Source organism: Ascaphus truei, chromosome 9, assembly GCF_040206685.1.
Source record: "Ascaphus truei isolate aAscTru1 chromosome 9, aAscTru1.hap1, whole genome shotgun sequence".
Lineage (NCBI taxonomy): Eukaryota > Metazoa > Chordata > Amphibia > Anura > Ascaphidae > Ascaphus > Ascaphus truei.
In genome coordinates, this window is record NC_134491.1 from 37,742,784 (window position 1) to 37,758,468 (window position 15,685).

The window sequence follows — 15,685 nt, forward strand, 5'->3', positions numbered from 1 at the left end:
GACTGCCCCACACCTCTGGAATGCCCTTCCCCTCAATATCCGACTAGCACCCTGTGACGGTGAAGGGGTAACCAGACCAATAATAAAGGTATTATGCCCGGCTGGTTACCCCTAAGGCTGCGCTTATAGTGCCGGCTACGGCTACGGATGACGTCTCTCGTCTCCGTAGCCCAAGCGAAAGTTGTAATTTGAGTTTGGGAGACCTCTCTTGCTACAAGGGGAGTGACGGAAGGCAGAGGGGCGGGGACAAGAGCAAGGGGGAAGGCTGAAATGGAGAGGAGTTGTAATTTCTGTTTGTATGCTGAATTTACAGTACTTTTACTTTAAATTACAGGAGAATTTACTATTTTAAAGTTGTTCATATAGTGTCTTTCGCTTGACAGACACACACACACACACACACACAGACACACACACAATCAGGGCCGCCAACAGAAATCATGGGGCCCAGGACAAATAAAAGTAGCAGGGGACCCCCCCTCCCCCAACCCATAGCGCACCTACCACGGAAAAACAAATTTTAGCGTACAACTTTTACTTAACCCCCCAATACATATAAAAATACACCCCAACCCCCCAATACATATAAAAATACACCCCCAATAATAAAACGCTGTACCCAGTGCCGGGTCTCCAAAAAGCTCTGATATTAACAAAATTACAAATTGTTAATCCACCGCTGTGCAACCAATTGTCACGTACGACCCCCTGCTAGCATGCGACTTGCATACGGGACAAGGGTTAATACCGACGCTCAACAGCGCACCCACTCCACCTCCGCAAAAGTCTGTCAAATCGGACAGTATCCCCTCTCAAGCCGTCCCAATATACAACCGCCTAGGATAGCACACAGGTGAGAACGTGACTTTAGATATGCAACCAGGGTTAATACACAAGGCTACTCTAGCAACCCCCCTTTCTCCTCTGCAAGGAACCAGCGAGTTAGTATTAACCCCTACTCAATTGCACGTCATTACCATCCACTTTAAAATAACATCAACTGTAGTAACGTGTGCCCGAGCTTCGTAAATTATTCTCTCCAGTGTGCACCAGTTCAATCAGAGCCCAAAGCATTACTTATTAAATGTTTTAATATATATAAATATACAGTGCTTAGATTACAGAAAGGAGATACAAAATAAACATACAGTTGCAATATAAGGCAGAACAGTAATACATGCAACTACACACGCGGGTTCTTTGAATAAGGCTTTTTATTTTGGCCTTAAAACATACAGCACACCAAAAACAAATAGCTTCTCATCAGCAAACAAAAGAAAAATAGCTTATCTTCAGCATGTAAACAAAACAGGTTTTCTTCAGTGTGCAGGACACAACAGTTCATCAAAATGTACTTTGCAAACAGACCTTAACTCAAGCTGTTCTCTCTCCAGAGTTTTCAGGGTATTTCCCTGTTTCAGACAGCATACAAGAAGACAGACCTAGTTTCAGTAATCTCTTCAGTAACTCACTTCTGTCTGCTGACCAGCCAGGCATGTGTGCACATCCTGGGGTTTTTAACACACCTTGATTAGGCAACTGGGATTCAACTAATTGCCATGAGCTTCCCAGCTGAAGTTAACCTCATCACTGCTGCACTGCAGACTACACATATGTCTGCCAGGCTTATAGCTGGTGGCTTTTATTTACCCTGTCACAATGTCATTAACTCCTCAAGCACCAACTGGGATTAAATGACCTAGTAGTTCCTGATATTATCATGACACCCACACACACACAATCCCCCACACAATCCCCCCCACACACATACACAAAATCCCACACACACAATCCCACACACACACAATCCCACACATATACACACACACACAATCCCCCCCACACTCACACATACATCACCCCTCTCCCTGCACTCACACACAAGACGCATTCCCCCTCACCCTACATCAGAAGCTATCTGATTGGTTACAGCCCGTCTATGTAAAAATCAAATTCTACTGACTACAGAGATTCATGTTGCTCTGTCGCCGTCGTGCCTACTATAAGCGCATGCTACAGATTCAATGCATTTGTTTTGAAGCGACGTCGCGTCGCCGGCACTACAGTATAAGCACAGCCTAAGCCTTGTTGGGGATGAAGGGGTTAACTGTATGGTCACCGTAATGCTATGTATTTCCTGTATACCACCTGTAAATAAAGTTTGTTGAAATTGACATAATTCCTCCAACACATTAGAAAGTGTGCACGTAGGAGGTGCTAGCGGATTGGACTAGAGGTTGTGACGTCACTTGTTAGCGCGGACGGCGCTTGTATTTAAATACCGGCTTGTTTGTGGAGCATTATACACCTTGATAAAGGGCTTATAGCCTGAAACGCGTAGGTGTGTTACCTGCTGCTGCTGTGGGGGGCTATGTTTGATCCTTTTACACATTAAAGTGTTTTTTATGCTACCGTGAGCCTTGCTCCTACTTCCTTGGCAGTGCACTGCCTTTCTCATCCATTCCTGCTCAGTTCTGCCTGGTGGATTGCACGCTGCTGATTGCTGCTTTGGGACTGCTCCTATGGATCTTGGAAGTTCACAGTGAGTTGCATTTATGGGGTGATACCCTCATTTTTCACTGTATGGGACAATTTAAGAACTGCTTATTGGTGTTTTATGGCACTAGGTACTAGTCCCCTATCCCTTTTAGGGTTATCATAATTTATAGAAGCATATTTGGAGGGGTCCCAGCGCTATTCTTATACATTTAAAGGCTGGCTTATTCGGAAGCACTGGTTTTCTACATCACTTTGTGTTAGTTATATCATTTAATATTTATATGATTGTCACATATTACTGCTGTGAAGCGTTATGCACATTAATGGCGCAATATAAATAAAGACATACATACAGTACATATTGATTCCTATTCGCCTGCATGGCTTGTGAGCTCTGAAACCCAGACATAATGTGAACCCTGGAGTGTCCACTGGCACACACTACAAAGGTATTTCCGAAAGAAGGGGGCCCCAGAGCTAAAATTAATTGGGCTCAGCTCTGGAGACCCCATGCTTCAATCCTAAATAAAATAAAGGGAAGAAATTAGAGGGGGGGGGGGGAATAAATAACGGCTTGGATTGCCTCTTTAAGTTTCATTGAAACTGCATAAATTTATATGGAGAACATCAGGGCAGCTGGACAAACCTTTGCCAAGGGGTTACGTGATTCTAGAAGTCCTTTCATAACCATGGAAATTGCTCGTGGGAAAGGGGTCTTGTCGTTCTGCAGCGAATTCAACTCCATGCCAAATGCCACCTATGAAATTGATACATTGAGACAGAATTAAACATTAATTGCTACATCAAAGTTGAAATATGATGGTTGTATGTTTTGGTTTGTTCCTGATCGGTGTTAGGTTTTCTTCGTATTGCCAGGTCCCCCTGGGTCCCCGCGTACCTCCTCTGTGGCCGGGGAGTTGTGGGCAGTTAGGGTGGCGAGTGGGTCGCCAGAGGTCCGCGGTGTCTCCCTTTGCAGGGCGCCGCCATCTTGCTGATAACCGTGCATGTGCAATGACAATTCATGCATGCGCAGAGAGCCTCATGGTGCGGTGGCCATTTTGGAGAAGATGGCGCATGCGCAGTAGGGCTATAGAAGCGGCGAAATTACATGTAGCTCTGCAGGTGAACTACAATTCCCAGCAGCCTCTAGGGCTGCGATCACATGGGCACGAACAGCCAATAGGGCTGCCAGGATCACGGCCAGCAAGAGGTTAGTTTTGGTGCGAATCTGAGAGCCACGCCAGTCGGAAGGGGAGAAGAAATATTGAAAGTAGTGTCCAGGGAGCGGTGCTTCTCTGGACTAGGCCTAGTTTGCCCCGTAGGCCCTGAGAACTTGTGGGTGCTTCAGGGACAAGCCCTTAGGTCTTGCCCTATTTAGAGCTATAGTGTCAGGGACACAGCAGAGATGCAGTACTTGCAGTACTTGCGGAACAAGTTAGTGATTGGAGGGTACTTACCTCCATTTTTTTAATATGGACCAATAAAGATTATATTTTACTATATTTGCTTGGGACCCACTCTATTTTTGGCTGTGCGTTGGAGTGCTTTTTCCCTTGCAGTACTTGCGGCCTGTGTTCATGCACCAGACCACCAGCACAAGACATAGACTCTCTTCATGGTGGGACACTCCAGCGGGAGTCCACCCCACGCAGAGGTGGATGTTGTAGCGGATGACGACTACGTGGGACCAGACTGATCCTAACATCAGCCGTCGGTACCCGGGTGCTGTTGCGCCCGGCAGGTATCAAGCTCAACAAGTGCACCAACGATTCACACACATTCTGTGGTTAGCGCTACTGCACACTTTGGGGTGGGTTGTGGATCCTGTGGACACCAGGTGGTTAGGTGCCCAGGGCACCTCAATACTTTGGGGGAAACCTCACCAGGGTGTGGACAAGGTGGTTGGGCAGTAGTTCACTGTGTGGGGGTATGGCCGTGCAAGGCCTGTATGATATGCGTTAGTATGTTATTATTATATTTATGTTATTAGTATATCTATGTTCAGTAGACCTGTTATTATATACCCGTGTGAGTATTCATTTTATTGGGTCCTGTGAAGGGGTTATCCAGCACTGCTAGGATCCCTCACAGGTGGAGGCGCTGTCACCAGTACGAATAAGGTACACCTCAGGCTCCCTGCAGTGGAGGATCAGGCCTCCTGTGAGCCTATCAGGTAATGCACCACACGTAGTCACCCTAGACACGGGGGAAAAGGGGCTACATTCATAACATCAGTGTCTGGAGGGGTGTTCACTTTTGAAGCTTCAATATTACATGACCCGTTAACAATGCACAGTATACAGAATTGTGTTCTACTGTCACACTGTGTATAAGAAGAGCATGTAAAGTACTTTGGCGAGATAAAGAAAGGAATCAGTCTGTTTTTTGTACCTGTTTAATTAAGTTTAGATAGTGGATGTCTGAAATATATGTAAGTGGGTTTATATGTGTGTCATTTGCCTAAGTGTATTGCTTAAATGCCTTCATTATAGAACAATTTACAGTACGCCAGCTTTTTATATGAACCTCGTCACCAGAGATGTGAAAAACGTCCACGTATTTGCAAATGTAAAACACCAGGCCATACTGATCGCCATTAATGTGTATATTTTATTTTTACTTACTTTAGGAGCTCTTCCCAAAGCGGTTTTTATTTTTTTAAACTATGATGCTTAGTGCTTAAGAAAATTTTAAATATTTTGATTTGGGAGAGTTAAAATGAAGCTCTCCCCAGAGCCCAGTGCAGTATTTTATTTCTTTTTAAACAGCAGTACCTGCTCAGGGAGTTGACATTATATGAGTTAAACTCGTATAACCCAGGCTTTGCTTTAATAACTGTGTAAAACAACATCCATGTTACAGTGGATAAGAAGCAAAACGTGACACACCGAATGCTCATTTGTATGTCATTACCCAGAATCCTTTGCTGCAGGGGAAGCATAGTACGCTGAGTGATTATGGGTAAGGCTTGTTATATAGTGACCATGTGCGCTTTGCACGGCACTTATAATTGGCTGAGGTTAGTCAGCCCTTCTATACAAGGGCCGCGCACGGTAGAGAGCGTGCATCTGGCCGACAGCCGAGAAGACGGAGAATACAATGATTTTGCGCCACTATCAGCGCTGAAACGTATGTATATGTGTGTGTGTATATATACAGTTGTGTGAAAAAGAAAGTACACCCTCTTTGAATTCTATGGTTTTACATATCAGGACATAATAACAATCATCTGTTCCTTAGCAGGTCTTAAAATTAGGTAAATACAACCTCAGATGAACAACAACACATGACATATTACATCGTATCATGATTTATTTAACAAAAATAAAGCCAAAATGGAGAAGCTATGTGTGAAAAACTAAGCATACCTTATGATTCAATAGCTTGTAGAACCACCTTTAGCAGCAATAACTTGAAGTAATCGTTTTCTGTATGACTTTATCAGTCTCTCACATGTGCTTGGGATTATTGTCCTGTTGCATGACCCAATTTCGGCCAAGCTTTAGCTGTCGGACAGATGGCCTCACATTTGACTCAAGAATACTTTGGTATACAGAGGAGCTCATGATCGACTCAATGACTGCAAGGTTCCCAGGTCCTGTGGCTGCAAAACAAGCCCAAATCATCACCCCTCCACCACCGAGCTTGACAGTTGGTATGAGGTGTTTGTGCAATGTGCTGTGTTTGGTTTTCGCCAAACGTGGCGCTGGGCATTATGGCCAAACACCTCCACTTTGGTCTCATCTGTCCAAAGGACATTGTTCCAGAAGTCTTGTGGTTTGTTCAGATACAACTTTGCAAATCTAAGCCGTACAGCTATGTTCTTTTTAGAGAGAAGACGCTTTCTCCTGGAAACCCTTCCAAACAAACCATAGTTGTTCAGATTTCTAATTGTACTGTCATGAACTTTAACATTTAACATGCTAACTGAGGCCTGTAGAGTCTGAGATGTAACTCTTGGTTTAATAATAACAATCATCTGTTCCTTAGCACGTCTTAAAATTAGGTAAATACAACCTCAGATGAACAATAACACATGACATATTACACTGTGTCATGATTTATTTAACAAAAATAAAGCCAAAATGGAGAAGCTATCTGTGAAAAATTAAGTACACCCTTACTGCTTCCATAGAAATTAAGATGCTAAGTATCAGACAGGTGCTGCTAATCAAATGCCCTTGATTAATTGACCACCTCTATAAAAGCCGAAGTTTTACAGTGAGAAAGATTATTCAAAAGTGGAAAACATTCAAGACAGTTGCCAATCTGCCTACGTCCTGATCTGGCAAGTACTACGGTTAAACCCCTGTACCTTTGGACTTGGCCACGCTATCAATCCACACTCCGGGCACACCCTCACTGCTGCGGGTGCGTGATCTACTCACTTCCCACCTCAGTACTGGGGGTAGGTCTGGTCTGCGGGCAGCACAGCGTGACATTATGCAGAGCCCACTCAACGTAGACCCCACCCGGGAGGGAGCTGCCGCCTGAGAACCTAAAATCCTGGCACCCAAGTCGTACTCTGGCGACCCGCTCACTTGCCGAGGCATCCTGACCCAGTGTGAGATTCAATTTGAGTTGGCCCCAAGGCTCTTCAACTCTGACCGCGCCAAGGTGGGTTAAATTTTCTCAATCCTTACAGGGGACACCTTGGGCTGGGCCTCCCCCATATGGGACTTGCGTCAGGAACTTATCAGGGACTACCCCCGCTTCAAGAGGGAGTTCTAACAGGTATTCGATACTCCGGCCCGCAGGGACACGGTGGCCTCATCTCTGATCTATCTCACTCAGGTGCATAGGTCCGTAGCGAAGTATGCGTTGGAGTTCCGAACCATCGCGGCGGAGACACGGTAGAACGAAGAAGCCCCCGTTGCGGTGTTCTGGCAGGGTCTGGCCGAGCCGGTGATGGACGAACTCGCAACCCAGCTCCGGCCTGATACATTAGAGGACCTAATCACCCAGTGCATTCGGATGGACCAGCGCATGCAGGAGACATGTCACGAACTCCAGCGTTCCAGGGTTGCCATGCCGTCTCCTTCTCGTTTCCTTCTTTGCCTCCCAGGGCTCCCCCAGCTGTCCTACCGGCCCCAGACTCCTGAACAGATGCAGATTGGAAACCAGCAACTTCGTTCCGCAGAGAGATCCCACTGTAGGAACAAGGGTCTTTGCTTTTACTGCGGATCCTCTGGACACCGGATACGATTCTGCCCATTGAGGCCAGGAAACGAGCATGCCCAGTGAGTTATGAGGGGCTCTCCCTGGGCACCATCTCTTCTCGCCCCCTTCCCAAGGAAGAACTTCCCAAGAGGATCACGCTACCTATCCTTCTCGAGGGTCCGGCATTCCGTGTACCGACCTCCGCCTTCCTCGATCCTGGGTCAGGGGGAAATTTCATAGACCAGGACTTTGCAATCCGCAACAAGATTCCGCAGACCGAGAAGAGGATTCCCATAGGCCTAGAGGCCATTGACGGACGTCCCCTGCAACCGGCCTTTATCTAACTGGAGACCTCCTTGCTTACCTTATCCACGAAGGACGGTCGATGTATTCCACTATCCCACGGTACAAGTTATCCTCGGTTTGCCCTGGTTACAACAGCACAATCCGCGCATTGACTGGAAGAATCAGGTACCCATTCAGTGGCAGGCTTCCCCGGAACAGTCCATTCCCACCACGCTTCTCGCTGGGTTGGAGACCCCCCCCAAATCCTCCTCTCTTCCGGAGGCATACGCTGACTTTTTGGACGTCTTCAGTAAGACCCACTCCGACCTTCTACCCCCGCACGATTGCCCCATCGATCTAGATCCTAAATCAAAATCTTACCTTCTCTCAGTACCAGAAACCGCAGCCATGGCGGATTATATTCAGGAGAACCTCCAGAAGGGATTCATACAACACTTCACATTCCCAGCTGGCGCAGGTTTCTTTTTCGTGAAGAAGAAAGGCAGTACGCTCAGACCCTGCATTGATTATAGAGGACTCAAACGCATAACTATCAAGAATCGTTACCCTCTTCCCCTCATCTCTGAGTTATTTGACAGGCTACAAGGGGCTACCATTTTTTCTAAGCTCGATCTGAGGGGGGCCTACAATCTGATCCGCATCCGAGAGGGGAATGAGTGGAAGACCGCCTTCAACACCCGTAGCGGCAACTACGAATACCTTGTGATGCCCTTTGACCTTTGCAACACCCGGCCGTCTTTCAAGACTTTATGAATGAGGTCTTCCGGGACGTACTGAACGTTTTTGTAATCATCTACCTAGATGACATACTCATCTTTTCCAAGACCCTCCAAGATCACGTACAACACACCAGGCTCGTTCTCGCCCATCTTCGCACTAACCCCCTCTACACCAAACTAGAGAAGTGCGTCTTCCACCAGACGTCCAAAGCCTTCCTAGGCTATATTATCTCTGACAAGTGGTTCAGTATGGATCCCGAGACACTGAAAGCCAAACTGGAATGGCCCCAGCCCAAGATGTTAAAGGCTATTCAATGCTTTCTCGGATTCTCGAATTATTACAGGAAGTTTATTCGTAACTTTTCTACCACAGTGGCCCCCATCATGGCCCTTACCAAGAAAGGAGCCGACCCCTCCGCCTGGTCTTCCGTAGTCACAGCTGCTTTCGAAACTCTCAAGAAAATGTTCGTTTCGGCACCCATCCTCCGGCATCCAGATACCTCCCTCCCTTTCACACTTGAGGTGGACGCCTCAGACTCTGGAGCAGGTGCAGTACTCTCCCAAAGAACTGGGCCACAAGGCAAGCTACATCCATGTGGGTTCTTCTCTAAAAAAAAATCTCCGGCCGAGAAGAATTACGATGTCGGTAACAGGGAGCTTCTGGCCTACTGGAGGGTACCTGGGAACCCATTCCCATCCTCACGGATCATAAGAACCTCTTATATAATTGAAGGAGCACGCCGGTTAGGGACCCGACAGGCTCAGTGGGCATTGTTTTTCTCAAGATTCAATTACATTTTGTCATACATACCTGGTACCAAGAATGTTAAGGCCAATGCTCTGTCCCGGCAATTCTCTCCAGAACAGAGGTCGGAGGAGACCCCTGAGAACATTCTACCTTCTAAATTTATCATCTCTGCTACCTCATTTGACGTCTTGGACAAGATCATCAAAGCCCAAACTCACATTCCGAGAGGTTTAGAGATCCCGGAGGGAACACTATACGCATCCCGGCAATTCCGGCGGAAAATCCTGGAATGGGGTCATTCATCCAGAACTGCCGGCCACCCCGGCTTCAAAAAAACCCTGGACCTCATCAGACGTACCTTCTGGTGGCCCAGGATGGGAAGAGAGGTCCAAGAATTCACCAGTGCCTGTCCAGTATGCGCCCAAAATAAGTCTGCTCGACACAAGCCATCGGGCTTCCTGCTCCCGTTACCCATCCCCGAATGTCCATGGACACATGTATCCATGGACTTCATAGTAGAACTCCCACCCTCCAAGGGAATGACTACCATCCTCGTCATTGTGGATAGATTCACTAAACAGGCGCACTTCATCCCTCTCAAGGGCCTTCCATCTTCTTCTACTCTGGTGGACGTCTTTTCCAAGGAGGTGTTCGGACTTCACGGCATTCCTATGTCCATAGTATCCGACAGGGGCTCACAATTCGTCTCCAAATTTGGGCGGGCTTTCTCCAAGAGACTCGGTATCTCCCTCTTGTTCTCATCCGGCTACCACCCCCAAACCAACGGCCAGACCGAGATGATGAATCAGAATTTGGAGCAGTACTTAAGGTGCTTTGTGTCCGAAACACTTGACGACTGGGCCGAGTTACTGCCCTGGGTTGAGTTCGCGATTAATTCACACAGAACCTCCCTACAAAACTCTTGGAGGAAAATCCAGGCAGCGCTCATTGGTGCATCCCAGAGATACTAATCCCAAGCCGACTGGCATCGTCAGAAGGCACCCGAATACAAGCCAGGGGATAGGGTGTGGCTCTCAGCCAAGAACATTCGCCTCAAGGCCCCTACCCCGAAATTGGCACCCAAGTTCTTGGGACCTTTCTAAATTCTCGAGCGTATAAACCCAGTGGCATACCGTCTACGATTACCCCCTAGCATGAAGATACCCACAGCATTTCATGTGTCTCTACTGAAGCCCTGCATTCAGAGTACCCGCTTCCCGGCTAACAACCATAGGCCCAAACCCATCTCCATACAGGGGCAGCCAGAGTTTGAGGTCAAGGCCATCCTGTACTCCTGTTTCACCAGGGGCCGTCTGCAGTTCTTGGTACATTGGAAGGTGTATGGCCTGGAGGAACGATCCTGGATCACGCTCGATCAGATCCACGCCCCAACATTGCTCAGACGCTTCCACCTCTAGTTCCAGCACAAGCCTTGGATGGACCATCCTGAGGCCGATCCTCGAGGGGGAGGGGGGTACTGTGAGGAATCGAGGCACACGCCGCCCTCAACGCTGCCCTTCCCTACCTTCCCGACCGGCCGCTGACCCCACTGCTCCTTGCAACAGATTGCGGCACGTCCAAGCACCGCCCCCCCATTCCCCCACGGCTCTCTCACACGTCACCGTCACTACCACTGAGTGTGCGCTCGCTCCGCTTACAGAGCGCGCACCTCACAAGTTAATTTATGCACTGCACCCGGCGGCTGGCTCCGCCCACCGGCCGACTCAGGATCCTGGCGCACACCCCCCAGCTGTCCAGCTGCAGCAAGAGAGCTCATTATCCCTAGTCCTATCACAACAGGCTCCTCAGCTCACCTCTGCCCTGCCTCCTCCTCTGATTGGTCCACCACGCTTTATTATCCCTGTGGCTCCTGTGCAACCTTGCTCTGCATAGTTTCGTTTGGCTCGTGCTGTTTGGATCCTATGCCCAGCTCCCTCTTGCATTTCAGATCACGTTACCGAACCGGCTTGTCTTCGTACCCTCTCTGGCTTCGCTTAACTTTCAGACCCACGGACAAGGCTCATGGACCTCTACGACTCGGATCTCTCCTGCCCTCGACCCTTGGCTTCGGACATCACTACGCTACTCTCTCTACGACCGGATCTCACAAGTACTACGGTTAAACCCCTGTACCCTCAGCCTTGGCCACGCTATCAATTCACATTCCGGGCACGCCCTCACTTCTGCAGGTGCGTGATCTACTCACTTCCCACCTCAGTACTGGGAGTAGGTCTGGTCTGCGGGCAGCACAGTGTGACAGTACTTTCTTTTTCACACCATGGTATGTATGCATGTGTATGTGTGTATGTGTGTGTGAGTGTGTATGTGTGTATATGTGTGTGTCTGCACAATGTTAATAAATATTTTATTTTTACAATCAGTTTTTTATTTTTAAATAATAAATTACACACACACACACACACACACACACACACACACACACACACACACACACACACACACACACACACACACACACACACACACACACACACAGAGTCATACACTCGCGCACAGTATACACACAAAACGTGTGCGGCACGCGCCTTCGCACAGGCACATAACAGCCCTAAGGCGGGTTTGTTGACCTGTCTCAGACATATGAACATGCTCATAAGTTTTCTTTATCATTGCTGTATGCAGTACGGTGAAGGTTTTTTTGGCACCTTTGTAACTCACCAAGGCCTGTATTTGTTGTGAGCTGGAGTAGCAATTTGTTGTGAGCTGGAGTAGTTAAGGTTTTCAGTCTGCCTCACTGCAGCAGGCTGTTTAATTATTCACAGCTGAGATTTGTATTTTAATAATCAAGCATTTCCTAGCAGGCGCCTACACTGGTTGCAAAATCAAAATCCACCCTTCCATTTTATATTCTCCTTACCTTAGTATGGGCCTCTAACCCACCACATTCGACGTTACATAGTAAAGTCAAACTTCCTAATTAAATTTTTTATCACAATTATCGATGCAACACCTGAGTCTCACCTTGGCAATCACATCCAGAGTCAGTTTTCTCATCATGTCATGCATTTTAACCTCAGATTTCCCATCTGCCTTTTCTGCAAGTGTTTCCATCAGCTCCTCTGCTTTTTCATTAAAAGGTCCCATTAATCCCATAAGATAGCTACACAGTAAATGAAACATTAGTTGTGGTAAATGCTTCTTCAAGATTCATAAATGTATTAAAACAACACATGGTGAAATTGTATTTTTGTATTGAATACAATAATATATTTACTGCTTAGGCTACCCATATGGTGGCCATGCTGATGTTGATAAAGCCTAATAGGTACTGTATTAGTATTATTAGTAGCTTCTCTACATTGTGTGTCTTCTGAAACCCTAAACATAAAGAATTGGTTCTTTCATGTTAGAATATTGCAATTACACTTCAGAAGTACCTTTTCTTTAATATTCCTTTTGCTGCCTTGGGGGGAGGGGGGAGGACGCATTTCACAGCAATAAGTTGCAGTACCCTTTGGGCAGCGAGAATCTTAACTGCCAGTCAAACAAACCTCTTTTAGTCTTTGTCCGCTCCAAAGTTTGGTTACTATCAGATAATTCTGATGTTATTTGTTCAATTACTATTTACAGGGGCATCATCTAGTAGTAATCATTAGTACCTTATTACTCTCACAGATGCATATAAAATGTCAAACTTATAAAAGCCCAACATTTTTCAAAAATCACAATGTCATAAAATCACACATCAGTGGTGTTGTTATTATTATTATTATTATTATTATTATTATTATTATTATTATTATTATTATTATTATTATTATTATTATTATCATCATCCTTTTATTTGTAAAGTGCCAACATATTCCACAGCACAGTACAGTGGGTTACAGAGTAACATCAATTACATAAACTTAATGACATACAAGTAAGGACAAACAGGCACAAACAGATACAGGAGGTAATGAAAGCCCTGCTCCTGACAGTTTACAATCTAGAGGGAATAAGGGGCAGTGTTTAAACAAAAGATAAAGTGGCTGCTCATTGTGGGTTGGAGTATGCTTCAGAGTAGAGTATGGTCCATGTACAACTGAAGAAAGAAAATAAAGCCCCTATTGGGTGCACTCAAAAACAAAATGATGGCTGATGGGAGGTGAAATTAGTTAAAAAATAACCTTTAATACATAAACATTAAATAATGCTCCATGCTTGTTTGCTCCATTTTCTCAACACCTATTCTTTCCTAGACCCTCTACAATCTGGCTTCCGCACTGTTCACTCTACTGAAATAGCCCTCACTAAAATAACTAATGACCTCCATGCTGCCAAAGACAGAGGTCATTACACTCTGCTCATACTACTTGACTTCTTTGCAGCATTTGATACCGTGAACCACCCTCTTCTCCTTCACATTCTCCATACTCTTGGTATTCGTAACAAAGCTCTATCCTGGATCTCCTCCTACCTCTCCCATTGTACTTTCAGTGTCTCTTCTGCCAACACCTCCTCCATCGATCTCTCTGTGGGGGTACCCAACAGCTCTGTCCTGTGACCTCTTCTCTTTTCTCTGTACACACTTTCTCTAGGTGACCTAATCACATCTCTTGGGTTTAAATATCACCTCTATGCTGATGACACAAAATGTATCTTTCAACCCCTGACCTTACACCTGCTGTACAGACTAAAGTTTCTGAATGTCTCTCTGCTACTGTCGCAGCCGAGTTTATTCGAGCATTTGCCCGGTCTCGGCCGCGACAGTAACCGGGCGCGCGCCGGAGTGTGCCGGGCGCGCGCCGAAGCCTCGGAGGAGCGGCCCTCCGATCGGGGCTTCTCCCTCGCCTCTCCGGGTCCGCCGGGCCCCCCGGAACCCCCCACCGCAGTCCCATACAGCGCAGCACACCAGGGCTCCCTCGGGGAGCCCTGGGCATGCGCGCAGAGGGCGCAGGCACCCGATGAAGCGTGACCGCGCATCGGTGACGCGCGGCACGCTGAGGGAGTGCGGCTAGCAAGCCGGGGCAGCCCCCGGCTTGCGAAACTAGCCGCACTCAAATAAAATGTGCCGTCTCTGTATATCATCCTGGATGGCCCTCCGCCGACTGAAACTTAACATGGCAAAAACAGAGCTCCTTATACTTCCTCCCAAACCTGACCCTACTAACTCCTTCTACAATACTGTTGGAAGTACCATCATTCACCCAGTAGGCCAAGCACGCTGCCTGGGAGTCACACTCGACTCCTCCCTCACATTCTCCCCTCACATTCAAAACGTATCGAAAACCTGTCGCTTTTTCCTCTGCAATATTACAAAGATACGCCCTTTCCTCTGTTACTCGACTGCTAAAACTTTGACTCAGGCCCTCATTCTCTCCTGTCTCGATTACTGTAACCTCCTGCTGTCCGGCCTTCCTGCCTCTCACCTGTCTCCCCTACAATCTATCCTAAACGCTGCTGACAGAATCACTCTACTCTTTCCTAAATCTGTCTCAGCGTCTCCCCTGCTGAAATCTCCCTCCTGGCTTCCTATCAAATCGCGCATTTCACACTCAATTCCTCCTCACTTTTAAAGCTTTACATTCTTCTGCCCCTCCTTACATCTCAGCCCTAATTTCTCGCTATGCACCATCCCGACTCTTGCATTCTGCTAAAGATGTCTTCTCTCTTTTGTATCTAAAGCCCTCTCCTGCCTTAAACCTTTCTCACCGACTGCCCCACACCTCTAGAATGCCCTTCCCCTCAATACCCAACTAGCACCCTCTCTATCCACTTTTAAGACCCACCTTAAGACACACTTGCTTAAAGAAGCATATGAGTAGTACTGTGGCTAATACTATACACCTGATACATAAAGCTTGGCCCCCTGCAGACGTACTTACCAGAACGCCCTCCTCCTGTCTCTGTACGTTCTCCCTACCAATTAGATTGTAAGCTCTTCGGAACAGGGACTCCTCTTCCACAATGTTACTTTTATGTCTGATGCATTTATTCTCATGATGTGTTATTTGTATTATTTCTAATTTATGATTGTCATGTATATTACTGCTGTGAAGCGCTATGTACTTTCAAGGCGCTATATAAATAAAGACATACATAATGGGGAAGGGTAAAAACAACAGGAAACATTTTAAAAACAAGTCTAACGTAAATGTGTGGAAGTGTGATACCGGGCTGCCTAAGGCGGCAAGTGTACAAGGGGAAGGTAAGATAAGGATCCGTTGTAATAGTCCGACGAAAAGTAACTTTCCTGTATGTTAGAAATCATCAGAAACTGTGACAATTTTACACATGATATTAATAG

General features: G+C 46.7%; 1 protein-coding gene across 2 annotated transcripts in view; it reads right to left on the bottom strand.

The window, feature by feature from the left end:
- CYP46A1 (cytochrome P450 family 46 subfamily A member 1) overlaps positions 1 to 15,685 on the bottom strand; it is a 94,628-nt gene that overhangs the window by 57,380 nt on the left and 21,563 nt on the right. For both annotated transcript variants that reach the window (XM_075614389.1, XM_075614388.1), the window contains exons 6-7: positions 12,415 to 12,553; positions 3,146 to 3,256 (exon numbers count right to left, since the gene is read on the bottom strand). In XM_075614389.1, the coding sequence (XP_075470504.1) occupies positions 3,146 to 3,256; positions 12,415 to 12,553 (250 nt within the window). The remainder of the gene's footprint in view (positions 1 to 3,145; positions 3,257 to 12,414; positions 12,554 to 15,685) is intronic.